Consider the following 24,924-nt stretch of genomic DNA (forward strand, 5'->3'; position numbering starts at 1 on the left):
TCCTTTCATAAGTGAAAAGTTCCAGTTATTATGATAAACATATTTTAGATGTCTGTTGAATTAAGTAAATGTCAAGGAATGAAAAAATAAAATATTTCAATTACTAGAAGTGAAAATTAAAAGCTACTTAAAATGGTTTAAGAGATTTTAAAGTTACATTCAAAAACAAAACAATGTCATTTAGCACTAGACAATTTTTTTTTCCCATCCACAATTTCCTAAACTGAAGCTTACTGTTTTTCTACATCCCCAAAAAACAGTATACTATTACTTCATTAGAAGCCAAAATTTTCAAGGTTATCTTTTATTTCTTCTAGATGTTTAAAGCACCTATTCTAACTAACAAATACTGATTCTCTGTGAGCGCTTTCTTACTTCTTATAGTTTTCTAAGAGAAGCTGCTAATCAATGAGCCTCGTTTACTGGCCATAATAGTGTAAAGGTAGCATCCAAATACAGGCAGCAAAACATACTCATAGGCGCTCAGAGCACAGCCTTAAAATTGTGTTTCACATTTTAAAGTGAAAACTAAATTATGAAATTTAAACAATGAAATGCAAAAGAATTTACTAGTGGTGCAAGTATTAAGATAGCAAATAAAATTTGAGATATTGCTAGCATGTAAGTGGATAATTAATGCATTCTCAAGACCAAAAACAAAAGTATTATTACAAATTCATGTTAATTCCAAGTATTCCTTAATATTTTCATAGCCTGGAAAACATAACATATCGTGTTATTAACTGGTGTGTACCATAGTCGAATAAAAAGTGAGGCATGAAACCAGAAAACCAAAGAAGATCAAATTATATAATACAGTTTGCCAGAAGCAAAGACAGAAAAGAGCTGGAAATTATAACACTGAAGTAAAAAAAAAAAAACAAAAAACAAATTAATCACCTAGAGAACACAATTAATAACCTTTAGAATAGAAAATTTTAATAACCTGTTAGTTGCTTTAATATCATATGAAAGTTAATACTGTATTCAGGTTGGAAACAGACAAAATGAAGAGGTATTTTAAATGTAAAAGAATGTAAATTAGAAAACACCTACTGATTTTAAAAGACTCATTAGAAACACTAAATGAACTACAGTTCAGCTATATTAGGAAATTAAGCACAAATATTAATTTTCCTAAAGAGCAATTAAAACTAAGAGCATGTTATTATTCATAGATTATTTTACTTAAGGAGATTGTTTAGTTTAAGGTTTCACAATTTGAAAGATAACATTACCAATGTCTGAGAATACTAAAGAATTACGACAATAGTCATATCATGTAAGAGTTAAAAAAAAAAAAAAAAAAAACTAGTCCAAACTGAGAAGATGGTTATCTATGCATACAAATATTTTTCATTTTAGAATAAGAAGCTCAATAAATAATTCCAAGTTAGAAAATGTTATTCTTAATTTATTTTTATTCTTTCATTCTCACATATGTATTGAGAATTATTTCTCAATCTATTTCCTCCTAAAATAAAATGTCCTCTTTTATTAAAAAAAAGTACTTAAACGACTATAATTATTGAATGATATTTTCTATTATATATAAATAAATCTGATCTGACTCTCACACACACACACAAAAACAGTCTTGGTTTCATATCTTGGTTATGAAGTGAAGTGTGAGTCACTCAGTCACGTCCGACTCTTTGTGACACCATGGACTGTAGCCCACCAGGCTCCTCTATTCAAGGAATTTTCCAGTCAAAAATACTCGAGTGGGTAGCCATTCCCTTCTCCAGGGGATCTTCCCAACCCAGGGATCAAACCTAGGTCTCTTGCATTGCATTGCATTTTGTTTTTACCATCTGAGCCGCCAGGAAAGACCCATCTTGGTTATATCCTTTCCTAAATTTGCAGGGATTTATATATAAAAATATTTTCCTTTCACTCTGACAACAATTCCCAACAACAGATAAGGAGGAGAAATTAATTCTGAATAAGGCATTGACAGTGTTTTATCGTGAAAAGTCCATACTGGGAATGAAGAACAAAGTGGAGTGGGGAATACTGCAATCGCCAAACTAAGTTAGTAGAAAGGCATATTAAAACCTTGTTTGCAGTGTGTGTGTCTATGTGTGTGTCTGTGTGTATGTAGATATATAACAACTAAAAAGAAACACAACTCCAACTCACTTTTCACTGCTGCCAGGCCCACCACATAAGATCTGCATAAAGATTCTTACCTGAATAACAGCACTAAACCAGCAAGTATTGCCAACATTCTTTAGTCCAACAGGAGCTTTGTCCTGCCTTTTTCTATCGTAAGGGTTTCGAGAATCTCTCCAAACTTCAGTAGGTGTCCTCTTCAAACATGCTTTATTTTCTGCTATGCTGGCCTCAAGAACTCTTAAACGATGGGTAGAAAATAATGGTGAAAAAATACAGCATTAATTTAGCACTGTACGGTAGAAAACAGCATACTATAAACTAAGGATTTTTATAAATTAAGGTCTAGACAATGCATTTGGAAAAGGAATACTTAACACTAAATTTACTCAAGTGGAGGCTAGTTTTCTAGAACATAGCATAGTTCTAGTTTTCAAGAACATAGTAGTAGCAATGCTAATAGATCAAAACACAGGCAGCAGTTTTTCCTCAGAAAACAGATTTTAATCACAAAAAGATAGCATTACATAATAGGAAATAGATATATTTATATTTCAACAAACTAGAAGCTTAGTATCAGGAATATAGCACCTAGATAAGTTTTCTGAAAAAATCATTGCATTGAAGTACATATTTACAATATACATAATGATTAGTTTTCATTAGAATTTCTTTGAAACACCAAGAAAATTAAAAATTGAAAAACACTGCACATTCATCCCTCTGATCATTAATTTCCTTTTCTATTTAAAAAAAAGTTTAGGTAAATTCTAGGGTTCGTTTCAGTTCTACATAGCCATACTCTACAAAAGCTACTGAAAAATAAAGGGAGAGAATATTTATGTGTTCATTTCATTCCCCAATAGTTTGCCTAGAGAAAAATCTACTGCAGTAAACTCCTACATATCAGAATAATAAAAGATAAACCTCTTCAAAATAAGTACATCCACAGAATATCTAAAACATATCTAAACACGGCTAACAGTACCGCTTAATGGTGCATTAATGCTTAAGCTGGAATCAAGATTGCCGGGAGAAATATCAATAACCTCAGATACTCAGATGACACCACCCTTATGGCAGAAACTGAACAGGAACTAAAAAGCCTCTTGATGAAAGTCAAAGTGGAGAGTGAAAAAGTTGGCTTAAAGCTCAACATTCAGAAAATGAAGATCATGGCATCTGGTCCTATCACTTCATGGCAAATAGATGGGGAAACAGTGGAAACAGTGTCAGACTTTATTTTTTTGGGCTCCAAAATCACTGCAGATGGTGACTGTAGTCATGAAATTAAAAGATGCTTTACTCCTTGGAAGGAAAGTATGACCAACCTAGATAGCATATGCAAAAGCAGAGACATTACTTTGCCAACAAAGGTCCATCTAATCAAGGCTATGGTTTTTCCTGTGGTCATGTATGGATGTGATAGTTGGACTGTGAAGAAAGCTGAGCGCCAAAGAATTGATGCTTTTGAATTGTGGTGTTGGAGAAGACTCTTGAGAGTCCCTTGGACTGCAAGGAGATCCAACCAGTCCATTCTGAAGGAGATCAGCCCTGGGATTTCTTTGGAAGGAATGATGCTAAAGCTGAAACTCCAGTACTTTGGCCACCTCATGAGAAGAGTTGACTCATTGGAAAAGACTTTGATGCTGGCAAGGATTAGAGGCAGGAGGAGAAGGGGACGACAGAGGATGAGATGGCTGGATGGCATCACTGACTCGATGGACGTGAGTCTGAGTGAACTCCGGGAGTTGGTGATGGACAGGGAGGCCTGGCGTGCTGCGACTCATGGGGTCACAAAGAGTCAGACACAATTGAGCGACCGAACTGAACTGAACCGAATGCTTAAGAGCATTTTCTCTTAAGCAAGAAAATGCTGAAAAACCCTAATCCCTACATATAAACTAATCATGCATTTTGTCTACTCAAGACATGTGTTACTACTATTCCAAATTATCATGAATAACTCATTTTATGTTCACTCCAAAAATCTTAGTAAGAGATTTTTCAACTTTTTGGCTTCTTAAAAAAAATCCCATTCATGCTATACTATTTTTATCCTAAAGATTTTGCTCTATTAGATCAATGTCAACCTAACACAGCTATCTTCCTTAATTATGGATGAGAAGCAGAATATTTTTCATCTCTGACTTTGTAATATGACCTTAGATACAGTGCATTAGATTCCAAATCAGTATTACTTAAAATAACTTATATGAATATAGGATAGAGTTTTTCTTTGGGAATCAATTAAATCACATACGGCAGGGGTGGGGGTGGGGAGAGCAGAAAACACGATACATTAAAATGTAAAGGTCAAAGTAAACTCACATATTTAAAAATAAACAGTTTATACTTTTAAGAGTGATCTAACATTAGCAGCAGTAATCTCTGCCCAACTATCAACTCTCACAAGGAACCTCAGCCCCTAGAGGTTTTTTCTCGTATTTAACAATAAACAGTGCTAGAACTCCTTGGAAGGTATTTAGTTGATGATTAGGGACTTAAGAATATCAGGTTTATCTGGAACATCCCACTCCAATCAAAAATGAGTTCTCAAGAACATAAAAGGGAAGTAAGTGAAAGAGCCAACTTGAGACTTTCTACTGTTCGTTGCACAATTTAGCATGACACAAGAAAAATCAACTGTACAAATTACATTTGTACAAGGTGACCACCTCGAAAGAGAAGTTAACACATAGTATACAAAAGGTAAATACAACATCAAAGTCTATTTTATATAAAAAAGGTATATTTAATCATTTTTTGACTTACATAAGTGGGAACAATTTTCATTTGAAAAGTCTGTTCTTTTTGTTACATATGTATATCTAGAAGTATAAATTAATGAATCTTATTTCCACACTGGTAATCAGAAATGAACAAACTAAAACAAGCAATGGGTTCTGGGAAAGGTAGCAAACATACTACAAACAGGAAAGAATTAGTGCCAGTGGTCATTTATTAGTTGGTGCAAAAGTAAATGTGGTTTCAGACCCTGAATTTTAAATCATTATAACTAAGTTCAAACACACCTATGTTAAATCAAAATAGGAACCATTACAATTAACACATTTTTGCCAATGAGAAATGTTTGTTTATTCCTATAGCATAAAAATCTGTGCTTCGGAAAAAAAAAAAAAAAAAAAAAATCTGTGCTTCAGGATTCAACAAACTCCCTCCTGCTGGTTGTAGAAGTGTTTCCCCTGCAAAAAGATGTCGAGATGCTTGAAGAAGTGGTAGTTGGTTGGCGAGAGGTCAGGCGAATATGGCAGATGGGGCAAAACTTCATGGCCCAGTTTGTTCAACTTCCAAAGTTATGTGACGTGTGGTCAGGCATTGCTGTGGAGAAGAATTGGGTCTTTCCTGTTGACCAATGCCAGCTACAGCTGTTACAGTTTTCAGTGCATCGCATCAATTTGCTGAGTATACTTCTCAGATATAATGGTTTTCCTGGATTCAGAAAGCTGTAGTGGATTAGAGGGCAGCAGATCACCAAACAGTGACCATGACTCTTGGTACAAGTTTGGCTGTGGGAAGTGATCTGGAGCTTCTTCTCAGTCCAACCACCTAGCCGGTCATGGCAGCCTGTTATGTAAAACCCACTTTTCAACACATGTCACAGTCCAATCAATAAAAGGTTCATTGTTGTTGCACAGAATAAGAGAAGACAACACTTCAAAATGGCAATTTTTTGATTTGTGGTCAGTTCATGAGGCGCCCACTTATCAAACTGTTTCACCTTTCCAATTTGCTTCAAATGCCACATAACCACAGAATTGTCAACACTGAGTTCTTGGGCAACTTCTCGTGTAGTTTTAAGAGGATCAGCTCTGATGATGGCTCTCAATTGGTCACTGTCAACTTCTGATGGCCAGCAACTGAGCTCCTCATCTTTAAGGCTCTTGTCTCAAAGTTTTGCAAAACTTCTTGAACCACCACTGAACTGTACATTTCTTTAGCAGTTCCTGGGCTATATGCATTGCTGATATTGTAAGTTGTCCTTGCTGCTTTACTACCCATTTCGAACTCAAACAAGAAAACTGCTCGAATTTTTTTTTCTAACATCATTTCCACATCTAAAATATATATAAACAGCAAGTAATAAGTCATTAAGCAAAAAAAAATGTGCATTTTAATGACATGTAACTACATTTAAGAATGTATTCCAATATCAAATGGCAAAGTTCAACAATGCAAAACCACAATTACTTTTGCACCAACCTAATATAAAAGACAGAAGAGGCATTCAGCAACTGACTAGCACTGGTGGGCAGGTATAATACCCATTAAAAAAAAAAAAGGATTCTATAGTATATTCCAAAAGCATAAACTAGTCAAAAGTCAAGGAGAACTACACTCATTCATAAATCTCCTAGGTGCATGATCCTCTACCACTATATGTTTTTAAACTATTTATAATAATATGTTTTTTAAACATATATGTTTAATATATGTTTTTAAACTAGTTATAATAAAATACTAACTTAAAACTCTAGTTATAATAAAATAAAATAGAAATAACCCTTTTTAATGCCAACACATCAGATCACTTGTATCATAATGACCAGGCAACAGGTCACGTAGACATTAGTTATGGAAAACTTCAGAAGAGTTGATTTCTACAAAATACACCCGATCTAGAAAAATTAAAATCTATACATAAGTCACATGAATTTAGTAACAAAATGAGACTCGGCCTCAAGACAACACTGAGTAAAACTAGGTCTCCTGCTCCCCATACCTGTCAACAACCCATTCCAAATCTCCAATTCAGACTGCTCTGAGATAACAATATTCTTCTAATTTCAGATCTAGTTAAGATTACTAAAAACCAGAAGGTATTATTTTTAAATGTTTCAATATAGTTAATTCAGTCACCCTTCTCTTCAGTCCCCTTCCACCAAGAAAATACATCTCTTGTTTTTCATGGTGGGAAATGTATAGCCTCAAATGTATTTTCTAGGACCAAGCAGCTTACCTGAACTCTTTGTTACAAGCTAGGAGGGAAAGTCAAGAATATAAACTGAAGATACCATCTCCCCAGCATTCCCATGGATCTTTTTTTCTACAAAGGAAAAGTTGGATACAAACTGTAATAACTGAATAGAGCTCAAGATATATATGTTCCCTGCTTCTCAAAGTGACCTAAGATGTAAAAAAAATTTTAAGTATACGTGCATGTGTGAAAGTGAAAGTCACTCAGTCATGTCCGACTCTCTGTGACCCCAGGTACTACACAGGCCATGGAATTCTCCAGGCCAGAATACTAGATTGGGTAGCCTTTCCCTTCTCTATGGGATCTTCCCCATCCAGGGATCAAACCCAGGTCTCCAGCATTGCAGGCGGATTCTCTACCAGCTGAGCCATAAGGGAAGCCCTTATGTGCATGTGTATACATAATTAAATGTATATAATTATACATATAACTGAATTCAGTCATATGGTAGAGATCATCATACATTATAATAAAAATGTTTTAAAGACACAGACTTATAATTCTCCATATGTGTGTGTTAAGTTGTTCAGTCACATCCAACTCTTTGCAACCCTATGGACTGTAGCCCACCAGGCTCCTCTGTCCATGAGATTCTCCAGGCAAGAACACTGCAGTGGGTTGCCATTTCCTCTTCAAGGGGAGTAGACTATTGAAAGTCCCTTGGATAGCAAGGAGATCAAATCAGTCAATACTAAAGGAAATCAATTCTGAATATTCACTGAAAGAACTGATGCTGAAGCTGAAACTCCAATACTTCGGCCACCTGATACGAAAAGCCAACTCAGTGGAGAAGACCCTGATGCTGGGAAAGACTGAAGGTAAGAGGAGAAAGAGAAGGCAAAGGATGAGATGGTTGGATGGCATCATCAATTCAATGAACATGAGTTTGAGCAGACTCTGGGAGATGGTGAAGGACAGGGAAGCCTGGCGTGCTGCAGTCCACTGGGTTGCAAACAGTCAGACATGACTGTGAGACTGAACAACAGGCACCACCACCTCCAGGGGGTCTTCCAGACCCAGGGATCGAATTCATGTCTCTTGTGTCTCCAACATTAGCAGGTGGGTTCTTTACCACTAGTGCTACCTGGGAAGCCCTCTAATATTCCTTAACCACGCGGTAATATGGTAGAATTATGGTAGCTACAAATGGTCGATGAAAGAATGCCATGACTTTGTGATCTCCTTGATTTAGAACTTACAACATATTCAGTTTTGTAATCACTAGAGATTTACAACATGCTCCAGTAGGTTTCCTCCTATGTCTGCCCCCTGGCTTTTAAAGGACCTTTTAAACACATTTATTACACTGCACAAAATTCTGAACCAACCAGTCTCTCCTATCAGCATCAGAGCATAGAAACAGGGATTTGCTTCATCCCTAGAGCATACTTGGTTAAAAAAAAAAATGGAGTTAAACAAGTGTTTGAAATATAATGTCAGATATCAGATGTTGCTATCTCTTTGTTATTATTATTATTATTGTCATTTGGCAAAGCCCAACCTCTAACCCAAATACGAGCCCTCCAGTCCCAAGTTCTTGTCCTTTTTGAGAGCCCAGTTCTGGCACTATGAATATAAATTATATATAAACCAAGTCCTCATAAGGGTTCCTTCCTGGCCTCACCAAAGTTAAAAGCCAGTGATTCTACCTAGACTTTAAAGAGAGAGTGAGAGAGAGAATAAGAAACAACACTGCAAATCTCAGAGCTCAGAAATAGCTTATAACAAAATGTAGCATACTGAGAAAGGAAACCCCCAAAACCGAAAAAGATGACAAAACATTTTTGCTCTTTTCCTTCCACACACTATGTTGAAGGAATCTTGAAAGCATTTACTTATAGTAAATGTTCCCATTCCTAATACTGATTTTGAGGGCTTTGTGTGTGTGTGTGTGTGTGTATTTTTATTTAAAGCACTATAGAAAGTATTCACATTGATCATTCAAATCCATTTTATGCAAGCAACATACTGGAAAATTTTCATGTCACTTAAGCTATACACATCAACTGGAAAAAAAAAATTAAAGAAAGAAGGTGGAAGGGAGGGATAGAGGGTGGAAGAATCATCTACATTTCCTTTAAAAAAAAAAAAAAAGCTGGGTATTTTGACTGGGATCACACTAAATCCATAAGTCAATTTAAGGAGAGCTAACCAGTTTTACAATCTTAAATCTTTCAATTCATAAAATACAATATATTTCCAATTATTTCCATATTCATTAATATGTATCAGTGTTATTTAATAATTTTCTTCTTAGAAGTTCTTACACATTTCTTTTTTATTCCTGGTCTTTAATCGTTCTATGTGTTATAAATGGTAGTTTTAAAATATTTTCTCCTTATCATTCTTTATTATACATAAAAATATAACTTTTTGTATATTATCAATTAACATAGATAAATACATTGTTTCCTGGTAAAAGTATTTTACTGAAAGGTGATTTGTATATAAGATACACAAAACTTAAATGTACAGTCCAGTGAAATTTTTACCAATGAATACATCTATGAAACCACCACCCAAAGATATAGAAAATTTCTATCATTCCCAAAAATTCTCTCATGCCCCTTTTCCAACAGTGTCCTCTCTAGTTCTCAGATAATCAACATTGTGACCACTTCTACCACCATAAATAAGTTATGCTATGCTATGCTATGCTAAGTCACTTCAGTCGTGTCCGACTCTGTGCGACCCCATAGACGGCAGCTCACCAGGCTCCCCAGTCCCTGGGATTCTCCAGGCAAGAACACTGGAGTGGGTTGCCATTTCCTTCTCCAATGCAGGAAAGTGAAAAGTGAAAGTGAAGTCGCTCAGTCGTGTCCGACTTTTAGCGACCCCATGGACTGCAGCCTACCAGGCTCCTCCGTCCATGGGATTTTCAAGGCAAGAGTACTGGAGTGGGGTGCCATTGCATGCCTGTCCTTAAATATCACGTAAATGGATTCATAGAGCAGTTACTCTTTTGCATCGTCTCTTTCACTCAACATGTTGCTTTGGGGATTCTCCCACATTTTTTTAAAGTATCTGGAAAATGTTTTCCATTACATTGCTTTGTATTCCACTGTGCGAATGTACCACCACTGTTAACTATTCTGCTCTTACAAATATTTGGTTGTTTACAGTTTTTAGTTATGACTAATAAAGGCACTATGCACTCCTTTCTCAAGGGTCTAGACCTAGGAGTGGAAACACAGAGTGTGCTAAGTCCAAGCATAATATATGTTGAAATACACTAGAAATTTTCAGTTTTCCAAAGTGGTTATACCATTATACATTCTTACCAACAATATATGACACTTTCCAACTGCTTTACATACTTACCAATATTTGGTATGTCAGTCTTTCTAATTTTAGTCATTGTGTTGGCTGTATAGTGATGGCTGTTCTCCAATGAGGTGACTCACCAAGCTTGCACCAGAGATTACCACTACTGCTGTAACCTATCATCATATCCCACAGGGCAACTAGTCCACAATCATTTACTGAACACCAGTCAAAGAACTCTGTGTTTTTGACACAGAAACTGCACGTTGGATATGTAACTACTTCCAAAAGCAGATCTGTTTCTCCAGTGGTAAGCAAGCTCTTGCCCACTCCTCACAGACTGACTACACTGGCCCTTTAATCACCTTCCAGTCTGCATTCTGACCCTTCTCAGAACTATCAGTGGTGCCTCATGGCTGCTGACACTTTTTTTTGAGTTACAGTTTTGCTCTCCCACTCTGACTGGTCATCTCATCCCATACTCTTGAGGCCCTTGAAACTAATGTTTCATATTTTCTACTTTTTCAACTTGCAATCTGACAATGGTATACCTTTTATTATAAAAGCCACTCAAAAAAGAACTGGATGGACCTTCTACACTCTCTACCGTCCATGGACATCTGGTATTATTGAGCCTTAAAATTATCCTTACAAATTCACTTCAAAAGATTTGTAAATGCCATCCCTCACCTACTCCTGTTCCAAACATCTTAAGGCATTTAACCCTCATAACTGCTTCCTAGGTATTGATCAAGATGAAAAGAGTGAGAGTTATAGAAACCTATAACTTTAAGGTTATAGGTTTTTAAAATTCAGAATCCTGCCCCAACCATTCCTGGACATGTTGCTTTATTCTTTCCCCAATGACAACTCTAGGCTGTCCTGCTTGGTAAACCCTCCAAGTGGCTCCCACACTCAATTTATATTCAGACACCTAAAATTCTTTGTTGGACTGAATGATCTTAGAGTGTAAAAATAATTACTTGGACGAGCACACTGCTCATCCAGTTCCTCTACAGTGGCCCATGTAAGCCAAAGCGGGACGTACGAAGAGGATGCACGTGCGTGCATGCTAAGTCACTCAGTCATGTCTGACCCTTGAGACCCCATGGACAACAGCCTGCCAGGCGGCTCTGTCTGTGGGATTTCCCAGGCAAGAATACTGGAGTGGATTGCCATGCCCTTCTCCAGGGGATCTTCCTAACCCAGGGAATGAACTCGCATTTTTTTACATCTCCTGCACTGGCAGGTGAATTCCTTACCACTGTGCCACCTGGGAAGCCCCCATGTAAGCCCAAGTGGGAGGTACAAAGCGTCCATGTAAATTTCACAAAAATGTTATTGTTTCTCTTGTATCAGCCTGTCTGGGTGAAACCTCAGGTACAAGTAGGAAATTATTGGGGAAAAAAGGTAAAATCAGAACTCCTAGAAAGGGACACACCGATTTTGTAGCAGTGGAGGCACTACAACCACCCCACATCTCTGAGTACGGGATATGGTAGATCCATGAACACGAGAAACATTAATAATTCTTTGTCTTTCAGAAATGACTTTAGAGCCCCAATGAGAAAGAAAAACACCCGATAAGGCCACCCCATATCACAGAATTCTGGCAGTTATTTTTTTTCCAATCACTGAAAATCATTTTTCATTATTTTCATGTGTCTTATTGCCATGTAAACTTGCATAATTTGTAACTTTCACTGTCACTATTTTTAAGACAATTCTACCTTTTTTCTCTAAGAAATTTTAAGATTTTCTCAGTCTTAAGTGTTCTGGAGTATCACTAGAATGAATTTAGGTGTGGGCTTCTTTTAATTTTTCTAATGGAATTTGTAGACTCATGAAATTATAAGTTATCTTTTCACTTCTAAAAAATTTCTGTGATGATCTCTTTAAATTCTGCCTCTGACCCACTCCTTCCTCTCCTTCTGTAACATCAATTAATGTATGTTAGACCTACTCATTTTATTTGCCATGTCATTCAACGTTTCTCCATATTTTTTATCTTTTTAGCTATCTTTTACATGTTGGGTAATTTCTTCTCATATAGCTTACAGACTACTAACACATCCTTTAGGTATTTCTAATCTATTAAACTTGTGTTCTGTTTTTTTCTCCTTTTTTAACTTAATAATTCTTATTTTCATTTCTAGAAGATATTTTCACAGTTCTTTTTCAAGTCGAGATTTACTGAATTACTAAAGTGACACAAATTTCTGCTGCACAACCATGGTACAATTTCTCAAGGGCAAATCTCATCACTTCCAACAACACTCCCCAAGCCAAGAGAACTATCTTTGCAGTATTATAGGCGTTTTGGAGAGGGGATACTTCTGATTTACCCTTAAGGTGAATGTCATCCACTGACAGAACCACTTTATGAGGGCAAAGCTTCCCACCTGATTACAGACAATGGCCTTTCACGTCCTTTTCCCACATTCAATAGAGATATCAAAACTGAAACTCAAGTTTATATGCACAAGCAAATATCATCATGACAAAAAGTGAATTTCAGCATTTCAAACTTATTTCCTTGGGTACGTTCTTTCACTTTGCTTTAATCTGATTAGAGCCCTTACTATCTGAACAACCCTATAATACTTTCAAGAGATCTTAAAATATTTTATATCCAACAGAAGCAACACATTTTGGTTGATTACACTAGAAAATTTGTTTTAGTCTACCATATTTCCTGACACAGTTGAAGGCAAGCTGTTTGTAACAATTTTAACTAGAACCTAGACCTACTTTCTACCCAACTTAGTCATTTCACAAAGCAACCATTTTCACAACAAATATGCCAAGCCTAAGCTAGCCACATGCAATTTACTAACAAATTTCAGCCATCCATACTCTACTTGTTCCCTGTCTGAGCAGTAATAAATACATCCAATCCTGATGTTAAAAAGTAACTATATTAAGACGTACACTTTTAAAATGTTCAACTTAAGAAATTTTACCATGAAATTTATGGGTGCTGAAACAGAGTACTCTATGATGTAAAAAGATAGGTTTTAGCATATCTAGTTATACACAGTAACACAGTATTCCAAGTGTGTGAATTCATATTAAAGTATATATACTGAAATACAATCATAGTCAAATGACTCTGGGATTTTATTTAGAAAGATTTTGTCATCAAATAGTTAAATTCACTTTTAAAAATACTTTTTATAAAATATATGTTTAAATATATTTTACCCTTTGAATTTAGAGCCCTAAGTCTTAATAAAATTCACTAGAATACTGTAGTTGTCAAATGTCTAACTAGAATGCTCATCTTCCCTTATTTCTAATACAATGTGATTTATAAATATGCTTATTTACTGCATGTTCCATTTAACATTTTTTGTTACCTGATATTATAAAACCTACACATATCAAGAAAAAAATTACACTGTGCAACAGTAAATACTCCTACTTTAACGGAGTATAATTTTATGTAAAATTTGTCATATAACACTATACCAAGTCTCTGTAATGTTATCTACAATAAAAATACTTGCAAAATAATTACTATTTAAGGGTATGCTAAAATTAAAAGATCAAGAATAAGAAAGAACATTATCTTAAAGAGATTTTTTCCATTTAGACAGAAATTAATATCTTAAAATATATATAATATATAGTGAATGTAATAAAGATTAGGAATAATATAAACTTTCACTTTCAATTTTTTTAATCTAATTATTACATGCTATTTTAATTACAAAACACAAGATATAAAACTACTGATACTAACTTGGTATATAATCCTCCAGTCTTGTTTCTATTTATGCAGTAATGTAAATCACTATATACAAAATTATACATGTACTTTAAAAAATATTTGTATCACAGTATATGAGCATGCTAAATCGCTGCAGTGGTTCTGATGCTCTCATCTAGGGAATCTTCCCAATCCAGGGATCAAACTCAAGTCTCTTATGTCTCCTGCATTGGCAGGCGGGTTCTTTACCACTACTGCCACCTGGGAAGCCATATATTACATTTATTATCTCTTTTTCACATAATAGATCCTCATTCCCCTTAAATATGGATTTCAACTGATGTAGTTCATGTTTAAAATATTTCTTACAAAGCTTAAGTATTATCAAATTTTATAGTTATTCAAGACAATTATATCAATTCCAATTCATGTTTATAAGACAAAACCTAACTTTATAATTTCTCTAAATCCTTCAAAAAATCAGCCTAAATAAAATGACTGAAAACAGATATGCACTTTTGGTTTTTATTTAAAATTACTGGCATTAAATGATATTAGCTACAGTTAAAGAAGAATATGAGTTTTAATTAATTCTTACCATCTTAATATCTTACAAAACAGTTTCCAAAGTAACATTTAGAGACATTAAAAGGTATTACTATGAAAAACTATGTGCCTTTGCTAATAAACATAGCATTTTGAGACATCTCCTATCATACAGTAATCTCAGATTACTTAGAAATACACTATTAAATACTGTGTCAAGGGAAATTATGTGAGAAAGCTGGTACATTCTGCTACCAAACAACTCTGTTAACAGGGAAAAGAACACTGGAGTCATAAGACTCATCTTAGCTGAGTACCTTTGGAAGATCATTTAACCTCTTCAAAGATAAATTTCTTCCACATTAAGATTAAATTGCCCCTGGCTCCAAAGAGTTGCGTAGATGATTATTGTCTGTTATAATTTAAAGTTTGTTTTTTTTTTTTTGTAAACCAAACTTACTTAATTCTTTGGTGGATCAAACTGTTTCAAACTAAACAGCTTTGGTAATTAAATCAAAAGATGCAATCTTGGAATCTTGCTCATTTCTTTAAAAAAAAAAACCTATTCTGATCATATTAAAGATCAGAAGTGGGCAAACTATGGCTCACGGGCCAAATCTAGCTGGCTGTCTACATTTTTGTAAATCAAGATTTACTGGAACACAACTGTACTCATTAAATTATGTACTACCAGTGGCTGCTTTTACACTGTAACGCTAGAGTTGAGAAACTGCAACAGAAACCAGATGGCCAACAAAGCCTAAAATATTTACAACTGGCATGTTACAGATAAAGTCAGCTGATCCCTGCTATAAATGACTATAAGTTGAATTGGACAATGGATCCAAAAGGAGTTAAGGAAGAAAAAAACAAAATCAAAGTAAAATTAAAATATATGCTTAAATTTAATGCCTCAAAATGCCACTCCAAAACTAAATCTAAGATTCAAATGCAATGAACACTCTAGTTACGTAAAATATAACAATATTGAAGTTTACTAATAGTTTATTTAGAATAATAAAGTACATCTGTGTGCCTCTTCAAGTTAAAGTTAATTATTATTTCTATTATAAATAGTACTTATATCTATACAAATTGCATTTTTACCTGCTAATGGCTTGCTCCTCATCAGTTATTCCAGTCTCCCTGAATGCCCTGTTTGATTCCGCCAAACTCAAGGCAATTGCTCTCTGAAGATCATCTTTATCATCTCCAGTAAGATCAATCACATCTGAAAAGCAAAACTATGTTTCTCAAAATTAAGTCAACCAAAATGAAACGTAATTCCTAATGGAGATTTTATACCCAATACCCCCTTTCAAATCAAACCCAGCACCAACTTAATTCTGTACAGGAACCTCTCCAAAGAGAATGCAAACACATTTTAAATTGGTTATACTTTGCAATTTAATGTTCTTCCCTATAAAATTAAGAGCATAAATATTTTTCATTAGAGAAGACTCAATACTATGAAGTCTCTGATTAAAAGCTAACAAGGAGAAAGACTGCTAAAAACAGGTTCTATAATAACAAAAATTGAAAGCAACAATTAAACATTTACATTTATGCTTTCTGAAGTTAACCCACATATACACATGTTGCAGTTAGTCCATATAACCTAAACATTTATCAAAGTATAATAATTGAGCTCTCAAAGTTATGTTCCAGAAACTAATTGACCATGTTGCTGTTTAGTCACTAAGTCATATTCAATTCTTTTGCAACCATATGGACCATGGCCCACCAGGCTCCACTGTCCATAGGATTTCAGGTAAAAATACTGGAGTTGGTTGCCACAACCTCCTCCAGGGGATCTTCCTGACCCAAGGATCGAACCCAGGTCTCCCACATTGCAGGTGGACTCTTTACTGGTGAGCCACCAGGGAAGCCCAATTGACCATATATACTTATATACACTTTTAAAGCCTGAAAGAATGTATGAAGCTGTTAACAGTGGTTAATTTTGAGAAAGAGGATTAGGGGGAAAAAGAAGTATAAGGATCTCTCGCTTTCTATTTTCTGTTCTATGCTTTTTGTTTAATTATAAAAAGAAGTTTTCATTTCACAAAAAGAAAATATACATTACTAAATGAAATGTTTTCTTCAGTGAGAATAAAATAAAATAGTCTTTTTTGTTTTGTTTTGTTTTTTTCTTTTTTTCTTTTTTTTTTTTTTTCTTTAATAGAAAATTATTTAATTAGTATACATGTGTTCCCCATCCTGAACCCTCCTCCCTCCTCCCTCCCCACACCATCCCTCTGGGTCGTCCCAGTGCACCAGCCCCAAGCATCCAGCATCGTGCATTGAACCTTGACTGGCACCTCGTTTCATACATGACGTTTCACATGTTTCAATGCCATTCTCCCAAATCTTCCCACCCTCTCCGTCTCCCACAGAGTCCATAAGACTGTTCTATACATCAGTGTCTCTTTTGCTGTCTCGTATACAGGGTTATCGTTACCATCTTTCTAAATTCCATATATATGCGTTAGTATACTGTATTTATGTTTTTCCTTCTGGCTTACTTCACTCTGTATAATAGGCTCCAGTTTCATCCACCTCATTAGAACTGATTCAAATGTATTCTTTTTAATGGCTGAGTAATACTCCATTGTGTATATGTACCACTGCTTTCTTATCCATTCATCTGCTGATGGACATCTAGGTTGCTTCCATGTCCTGGCTATTATAAACAGTGCTGCGATGAACATTGGGGTACACGTGTCTCTTTCCCTTCTGGTTTCCTCAGTGTGTATGCCCAGCAGTGGGATTGCTGGATCATAAGGCAGTTCTATTTCCAGTTTTTTAAGGAATCTCCACACTGTTCTCCATAGTGGCTGTACTAGTTTGCATTCCCACCAACAGTGTAAGAGGGTTCCCTTTTCTCCACACCCTCTCCAGCATTTATTATTTGTAGACTTTTGGATCGCAGCCATTCTGACTGGTGTGAAATGGTACCTCATAGCGGTTTTGATTTGCATTTCTCTGATAATGAGTGATGTTGAGCATCTTTTCATGTGTTTGTTAGCCATCTGTATGTCTTCTTTGGAGAAATGTCTATTTAGATCTTTGGCCCATTTTTTGATTGGGTCATTTATTTTTCTGGAGTTGAGCTGTAGGAGTTGCTTGTATATTTTTGAGATTAGTTGTTTGTCGGTTGCTTCATTTGCTATTATTTTCTCCCATTCTGAAGGCTGTCTTTTCACCTTGCTAATAGTTTCCTTTGATGTGCAGAAGCTTTTAAGTTTAATTAGGTCCCATTTGTTTATTTTTACTTTTATTTCCAATATTCTGGGAGGTGGATCATAGAGGATCCTGCTGTGATGTATGTCAGAGAGTGTTTTGCCTATGTTCTCCTCTAGGAGTTTTATAGTTTCTGGTCTTACGTTGAGATCTTTAATCAAAAAAGAAATCAAAATTTGCATAGAAACGAATGAAAATAAAATAGTCTTGATGCTGTAAGTATTCTTTCTCAAAAGAATAAAGTCTACAACTATTACCACATTCAGAAAAACTGCCTTGTAATCCAATTTCCCAACATATATTGATCTACTTCCTTAACCCAAAAGTGATCAATTATACCTCTATTATCATTTAAACAATGGCAAACCATAACATGTTGCTAAGTAAGGGATTACAAAACAATAGGATGAGAAAGAGAAAGAAGTATAGCTGTTACTATCTTATCTTTGCATCGCTGGGATTATGCTGGGTAGTATTTTGGACAAGTTTTATATTCATTTTGTTTATTTGTATTTGAGAAATGTTAAAAAAATTTTTTTCCTTTGTAATCTGAGTATTACAAGAGTGAAACAAGAAAAAGGAGTAAGGAGTGGGACCTAAGGTGTCTGAAAGTGACCTACCATCTGAAAGTGGAGTGAAAGTCCCTCAGTCGTGTCTGACTCTTTGCCATCCCATGGACTATACAGTTCATGGAATTCTCCAGGCCAGAATACTGGAATGGGTAGCCTTTCCCTTCCCCAGGGGATCTGCCCAACCAGAGATCAAACCCAGGTCTCCTGCATTGCAGGCAGATTCTTTACGAGCTGAGCCACAAGGGAAGCCCATCGAGCTAAGGGTTATATTAACTACTTAAAAAATTTTATCATACTTAGTAATAAAAAAAATACATCAACAGATTCAAAAGTCTACTTCTATTGTTATATACATTTTTTCCTCCAAACAGTAGCTTATAGAATGCTAAAAATATTAGGAATAACAGTTGGCCATCAGATCAGATCAGTCGCTCAGTCGTGTCCGACTCTTTGAGACCCCATGAATCGCAGCACACCAGGCCTCCCTGTCCATCACCAACTCCCAGAGTTCACTCAGACTCACGTCCATCGAGTCAGTGATGCCATCCAGCCATCTCATCCTCCGTCGTCCTCTTCTCCCCTTGCCCCAAATCCCTCCCAGCATCAGAGTCTTTTCCAATGAGTCAACTCTTTGCATGAGGTGGCCAAAGTACTGGAGTTTCAGCTTTAGCATCATTCCTTCCAATGAACACCCAGGACTGATCTCCTTTAGGATAGACTGGTTGGAGTCCAAGGGACTCTTAAGAATCTTCTCCAACACCACAGTTCAAAAGCATCAATTCTTTGGCGCTCAGCCTTCTTCACAGTCCAACTCTCACATCCATACATGACCACAGGAAAAACCATAGCCTTGACTAGACAGACCTTTGTTGGCAAAGGAATGTCTCTGCTTTTGAATGTGCTATCTAGGTTGGTCCTAACTTTCCTTCCAAGGAGTAAGCGTCTTTTAATTTCATGGCTGCAGTCACCATCTGCAGTGATTTTGAAGCCCAGAAAAATAAAGTCTGACACCGTTTCCACTGTTTCCCCATCTATTTCCCATGAAGTGATGGGACCGGATGCCATGATCTTCGTTTTCTGAATGTTGAGCTTTAAGCCAACTTTTTCACTCTCCACTTTCACTTTCCTCAAGAGGCTTTTTAGTTCCTCTTCACTTTCTGCCATAAGGGTGGTGTCATCTGTATATCTGAGGTTATTGATATTTCTCCTGGCTATCTTGATTCCAGCTTGTACTTCTTCCAGTCCAGCGTTTCTCATGATGTACTCTGCATATAAGTTAAATAAGCAGGGTGACAATATACAGCCTTGACGTCCTCCTTTTCCTATTTGGAACCAGTCTGTTGTTCCGTGTCCAGTTCTAACTGCTGCTTCCTGACCTGCATACAGGTTTCTCAAGAGGCAGGTCAGGTGGTCTGGTATTCCCATCTCTTTCAGAATTTTCCACAGTTTCTTGTGATCCACACAGTCAAAAGCTTTGGCATAGTCAATAAAGCAGAAATAGATGTTTTTCTGGAACCCTCTTGCTTTTTCGATGATCCAGCGGATGTTGGCAATTTAGAAGACTTTTTTTAATTCCTTAGACAGTATAATTAAACCTTACAAAAGTGCAATAAAGTGAAAGTCACTCAGTCGTGTCCAACTCTTCATGATCCTATGAACTATATAGTCCATGGAATTTTCCAGGCCAGAATACTGGAGTGGGTAGCCGTTCCCTTCTCCAGGGTATCTTACCAACCTAGAGATTGAACCCAGATCTCCAGCATTGCAGGCAGGTCTAAAAAAATTCAATCAAGTAAAATGGGATCAGAGTTACATAACAACTGCAATGATACACCTGTCAGCAGGCCAAAGGATTCATATGTCTCGTTTACAAGTCCATCAAACCACAGCTGTAGATGGATGGTGTCACCAGTGTGTGTCATCATTCAGTCCAGCTGAAATATTGATTAAAGAAGCTAGAACTAGAGAGGCATGAAATGGACTCACACAAATGAGATCATGGTCATTAAAAATGACTAAAACTTGGGTGACTAAAGAGAGAATAATAAAGTAAAGAAAATAACTTGAAAATCACAAAGAAGCAAACAGGTTTGGAGGACTTGATCAATTAGCCCCTCAAGACTCCACTGTCTCATCTTCCTAGTATGCTTTCTTCAACCACAGAAGCTGAAAAGATTAAAACAACCAACCTATTTTCCTGATTCACTTGTAGTTAGTTTTGGATAAAATTTAGGTTCCACCAATCGAATATACTAGCATGAGATGTGAGAGGCAGCTATGAGGAGGAAGGCACTCTCTTGTTGCTTTTGGCTGTTTTTTTTCCAGCATGACTGAACAGATGTGGGCTGCCCCACAGTAGCAATCCAGTTTCCAGCTTCCAGCTTGAGGATGTCAAGAGAGAGAGTAGAAGTAGTAACCAGACTCTGTGCTCCAGTGTCCAGGCACAGCTTAGTGGCAGTTACTTAATCCTGGCTGGCTCTCCTTGGGCAACAGCTATAAAGCTATGTTCTCAACTGTCCCATGGCAGTCTCCTGATTCACTGTCTCCCTGACTGTGGCAGATGGAGTAGCTTTGCTGGCTGGCCAGTCCTGCAAGAATCTGGGAGTCATTTCAGAAAGCTGAGCTAGAGATCCTTCCTCCAATGCTCCCACCAATTTTTTTTTTAAACAATCTAGTCCCCTGTATTAAATTTCTTCTTTGAAACTATCTAAAGTGTTTACTGTTTCACAACTGACAAGTAAACTAAGCTGGCTAGAGCAGAAACTCACTTCGAAATAGCAACAAGTTATATTTCGAGCTTTTCATAATTCAGCAATCGTAACTCGAGAAACACAAAAGCAAAAAGTAAGGCAAGATGCTTTTAATCCTATTTCATAAACAAAATAACTGAAGTTGTGAGAAATGAAATCTAATATTATAAGAATAAAAGAAAGGTAGACAGGCTTCAAATTTAAGTCCTCAAATTATTAAATCCAGTGGTCTCCCCTCCATACTAGCAGTACCCAAGTGTAATCCATGGATTCTTGGGGATCCCCAGTGACTCTATAAGGGAAGGGGTTCCTTAAGTAAAATATGCTCTCATAAAAAATGTTATGATGTTATCTGTCTTTCCTACTATGGTCACATTTACAGTGATTATGCAAAACAACAGTGCATTAAACCACTGTGTCTTAGCACAAATCAAGGTAGCAGCATCAAGTTACATAAGCAATTCATTATATTACAACTATACACACTCAAATTCAAAAAACTCAAATTCAAAAAAAAAGCCAATCTCTCTTAAATCCTTAATAAGCGAAAACTAATTTTATGAAATCTCAAACATTGTGTCACATGGTCTTTACCTCTATGTGACAAAACTGAACATACTCACAGTAGTTCTGTTATGTACGCAAAGTACGCTGTTGCTAAAGAAAAACACACTAGTGCATTGCTTGAGCTGCAGGTTGAACTCAATGAATTTTCTTCATGGGGCACTGTTTTTACTGGATATTACAACTGATAAACTACAAGCAATGATTATTCAGACATCAGTATCTGACAGACATTTTCTCAAAAAAAGGGCAGCCTGTCACTTGAAAAACAAATGAGACTATTTGCTGCCAATGATAACTATAGAATTTTCAAGCAGAGGTTCCAAGTTCAGAAAAGTTGTTTCTATCACTATGAGAGTGATATCTTCCCAGTATAAGGCTTTTCTGGTGAAATCAAGTGATATTAACAATTTTTATTTGTTTTATAATATAGATGTTCTTCCAACATTTGGAAGGAAATCTTTTCCAAATTACCAATGCATTGTGTTACTAAATCATGCATGGATTAACAAGTCAATCCAAAGAGCAAGGCAAGATCCTCGGAGCATCTTTTGTTCTAATACTTGGTCTCTGACCCAGTTCCTGACAAAAAGCTCCTATATCACTTGGCATTTCCTAGGTGACAGGAGCATCTTTTGTTCTAAAGAGATGACTCTTGGGGGCTCCAGACTGACTTCAGGATGGGCCAGAAAGACTAAGTCATGATGAGAAGCTTGCAACTTGGAGCCCCATGTCCCATCCTCTAGGGAGATATATATGAGGGACTGAATAGTTAACGAACAATCAAGCCTACTTCATGAAACTGCCATAAAAATTCCCAAAGTACAAGGCCTGGAGAGCTTCCAGGTTGATGAACATATCCATATGCTGGGAGGGTGGTACATCTCAACTCCACAAGGCAGAAACTTCTGGCTTGGGACTTTTCCAGACTACAGAGGTGTGCTCTATACACCTCTCCATCTGGCTGTTCATCCTTTATCATAGCCTTTAATATAATAAACTAATAAAAAGTGTTTCCCTGAGTTGTGAGCCATTATAGCAAATTATCAAACTTGAGGGGGTCACGAGAACTCCCAATTTGAACTCAGGTCAAACAGAACACAGGTAACCTGGGGACCCATTACTTGTGACTGGTGTCTAAGGCAGGAGCTTTGTGGGACGGAGAATTTAGCCTGTGGCATCTGCTGCTCACTTCAGGTAAATGGTGTCAGAATGGTAAAACACCCAGCTGATGTCATAGAACTGGTCATATATAGGGAAAAACAACCTCACATATCTGGTATCAGAGGAATTAAGTGTGAGCAGAGGAAGAAAAAAGTAATTATAGTCTTTAATGCTAGGAAGACTGACTGACCAGACTATCGGTCCTTAATTGAAATTCTGAGATTTGCTCCTTTAAGCAATGGAGAAGGTTTAGTCTAGTTTCACTTTAATTACAATAATTTTCTCCATGATCTTCATAAAGCTTCTTCTTTCCATAGGTTATTTTAGAACCATACAGCCATACAGCAATACTGAATTATTATAACCTACATGCATATCAAATACACATGATTTTAAGAACAGATATTAAGAAAGTAAAATGTTATTTTAATAATGATTGATCCTAAATTTAATCTCTTTCTAGAGTTTAGTAGAATGATTTCTGTAAAATATGAGCTATCAATTTCACAATGGAAAATAATCCTCTATGATTTTCTTCCGTGCTTCTTCAAAAAAGGAACAGAACATGCTTTCAGTTCAGTTCAGCCGCTCATTCGTGTCCAACTCTTTGCGACCCCATGGACTGCAGCACGCCAGGCCTCCCTGTCCATCACTAACTCTCGGAGTTTACTCAAACTTATGTCCATTGAATCAGTGATGCCATCCAACCATCCCATCCTCTGACGTCCCTTCTCCTTTTGCTTTCAATCCTTCTCAGCATCAGGGTCTTTTCAAATGAGTCAGCTCTTCACACCAGGTGACCAAAGTACTGGAGTTTCAGCTTCAACATCAGTCCTTCCAATGAACACTCAGGACTGATCTCCTTCAGAATGGATTGGTTGGATCTCCTTGCAGTCCAAGGGACTCTCCAGAGTCTTCTCCAACACCACAGTTCAAAAGCATCAGTTCTTCAGTGCTCAGCTTTCTTTATAGGTCAACTCTCACATCCATACATGACTACTGGAAAAACCATAGCCTTGAATAGATGGACCTTTGTTGGTAAAGTAATGTCTGCTTTTTAATATGCTGTCTAGGTTGGTCATAACTTTTCTTCCAAGGAGTAAGCGTCTTTTAATTTCATGGCAGCAATCACTATCTGCAGTGATTTTGGAGCCCAAAAAAATAAAGTCTGATACTGTTTCCACTGTTTCCCCATCTATTTGCCATGAAGTAATGGGACCGGATGCCATGATCTTAGTTTTCTGAATGTTGAGCTTTAAGCCAACTTTTTCATTCTCTTCCTTCACTTTCATCAAGAGGCTCTTTAGTTCTTCTTCACTTTCTGCCATAAGGATGGTGTCATCTGCATATCTAAGGTTATTGATATTTCTCCCAGCAATCTTGATTCTAGCTTGTGCTTCCTCCAGCCCAGTGTTTCTCATGATGTACTCTGCATATAAATAAGCAGGGTGACAACATACAGCCTTGACGTACTCCTTTTCCTATTTGGAACCAGTCTGTTGTCCTATGTCCTATGTCCTATGTCCTATGCTTCCTGACCTGCACATAGGTTTCTCAAGAGGCAGGTCAGGTGGTCTGGTATTCCCATCTCTTTCAGAATTTTCCAGTTTATTGTGATCCACACAGTCAAAGGCTTTGGCATAGTCAATAAAGCAGAAATAGATGTTTTTCTGGAACTCTCTTGCTTTTTCCATGATCCAGCAGGTGTTGGCAATTTGATCTCTGGTTCCTCTGCCTTTTCTAAAACCAGCTTGAACATCAAGAAGTTCACAGTTCACGTATTGCTGAAGCCTGGCTTGGAGAATTTTGAGCATTACTTTACTAGCCTGTGAGATGAGTACAATTGTGCGGTAGTTTGAACATTCTTTGGCATTGCCTTTCTTTAGGATTGGAATGAAAACTGACCGTTTCCAGTCCTGTGGCCACTGTGAGTTTCCAAATTTCTGGCATATTGATTGCAGCACTTTCACAGCATCATCTTTTATGATTTGAAAC

The 24,924-nt window shown here is 36.6% G+C and overlaps 1 protein-coding gene across 6 annotated transcripts in view; it reads right to left on the reverse strand.

Annotated features, from left to right (window-relative positions):
- Nucleotides 1-24,924, reverse strand: part of USP25 (ubiquitin specific peptidase 25) — a 161,375-nt gene that overhangs the window by 95,533 nt on the left and 40,918 nt on the right. For all 6 annotated transcript variants that reach the window (XM_002684646.7, XM_005201159.5, XM_005201158.5 and 3 more), the window contains 2 exons: nucleotides 15,744-15,867; nucleotides 2,193-2,355 (listed from right to left, as the gene is read on the reverse strand). In XM_002684646.7, coding sequence (XP_002684692.2) covers nucleotides 2,193-2,355; nucleotides 15,744-15,867 — 287 coding nt within the window. The remainder of the gene's footprint in view (nucleotides 1-2,192; nucleotides 2,356-15,743; nucleotides 15,868-24,924) is intronic.

Source organism: Bos taurus, chromosome 1 (assembly GCF_002263795.3).
Source record: "Bos taurus isolate L1 Dominette 01449 registration number 42190680 breed Hereford chromosome 1, ARS-UCD2.0, whole genome shotgun sequence".
NCBI lineage: Eukaryota > Metazoa > Chordata > Mammalia > Artiodactyla > Bovidae > Bos > Bos taurus.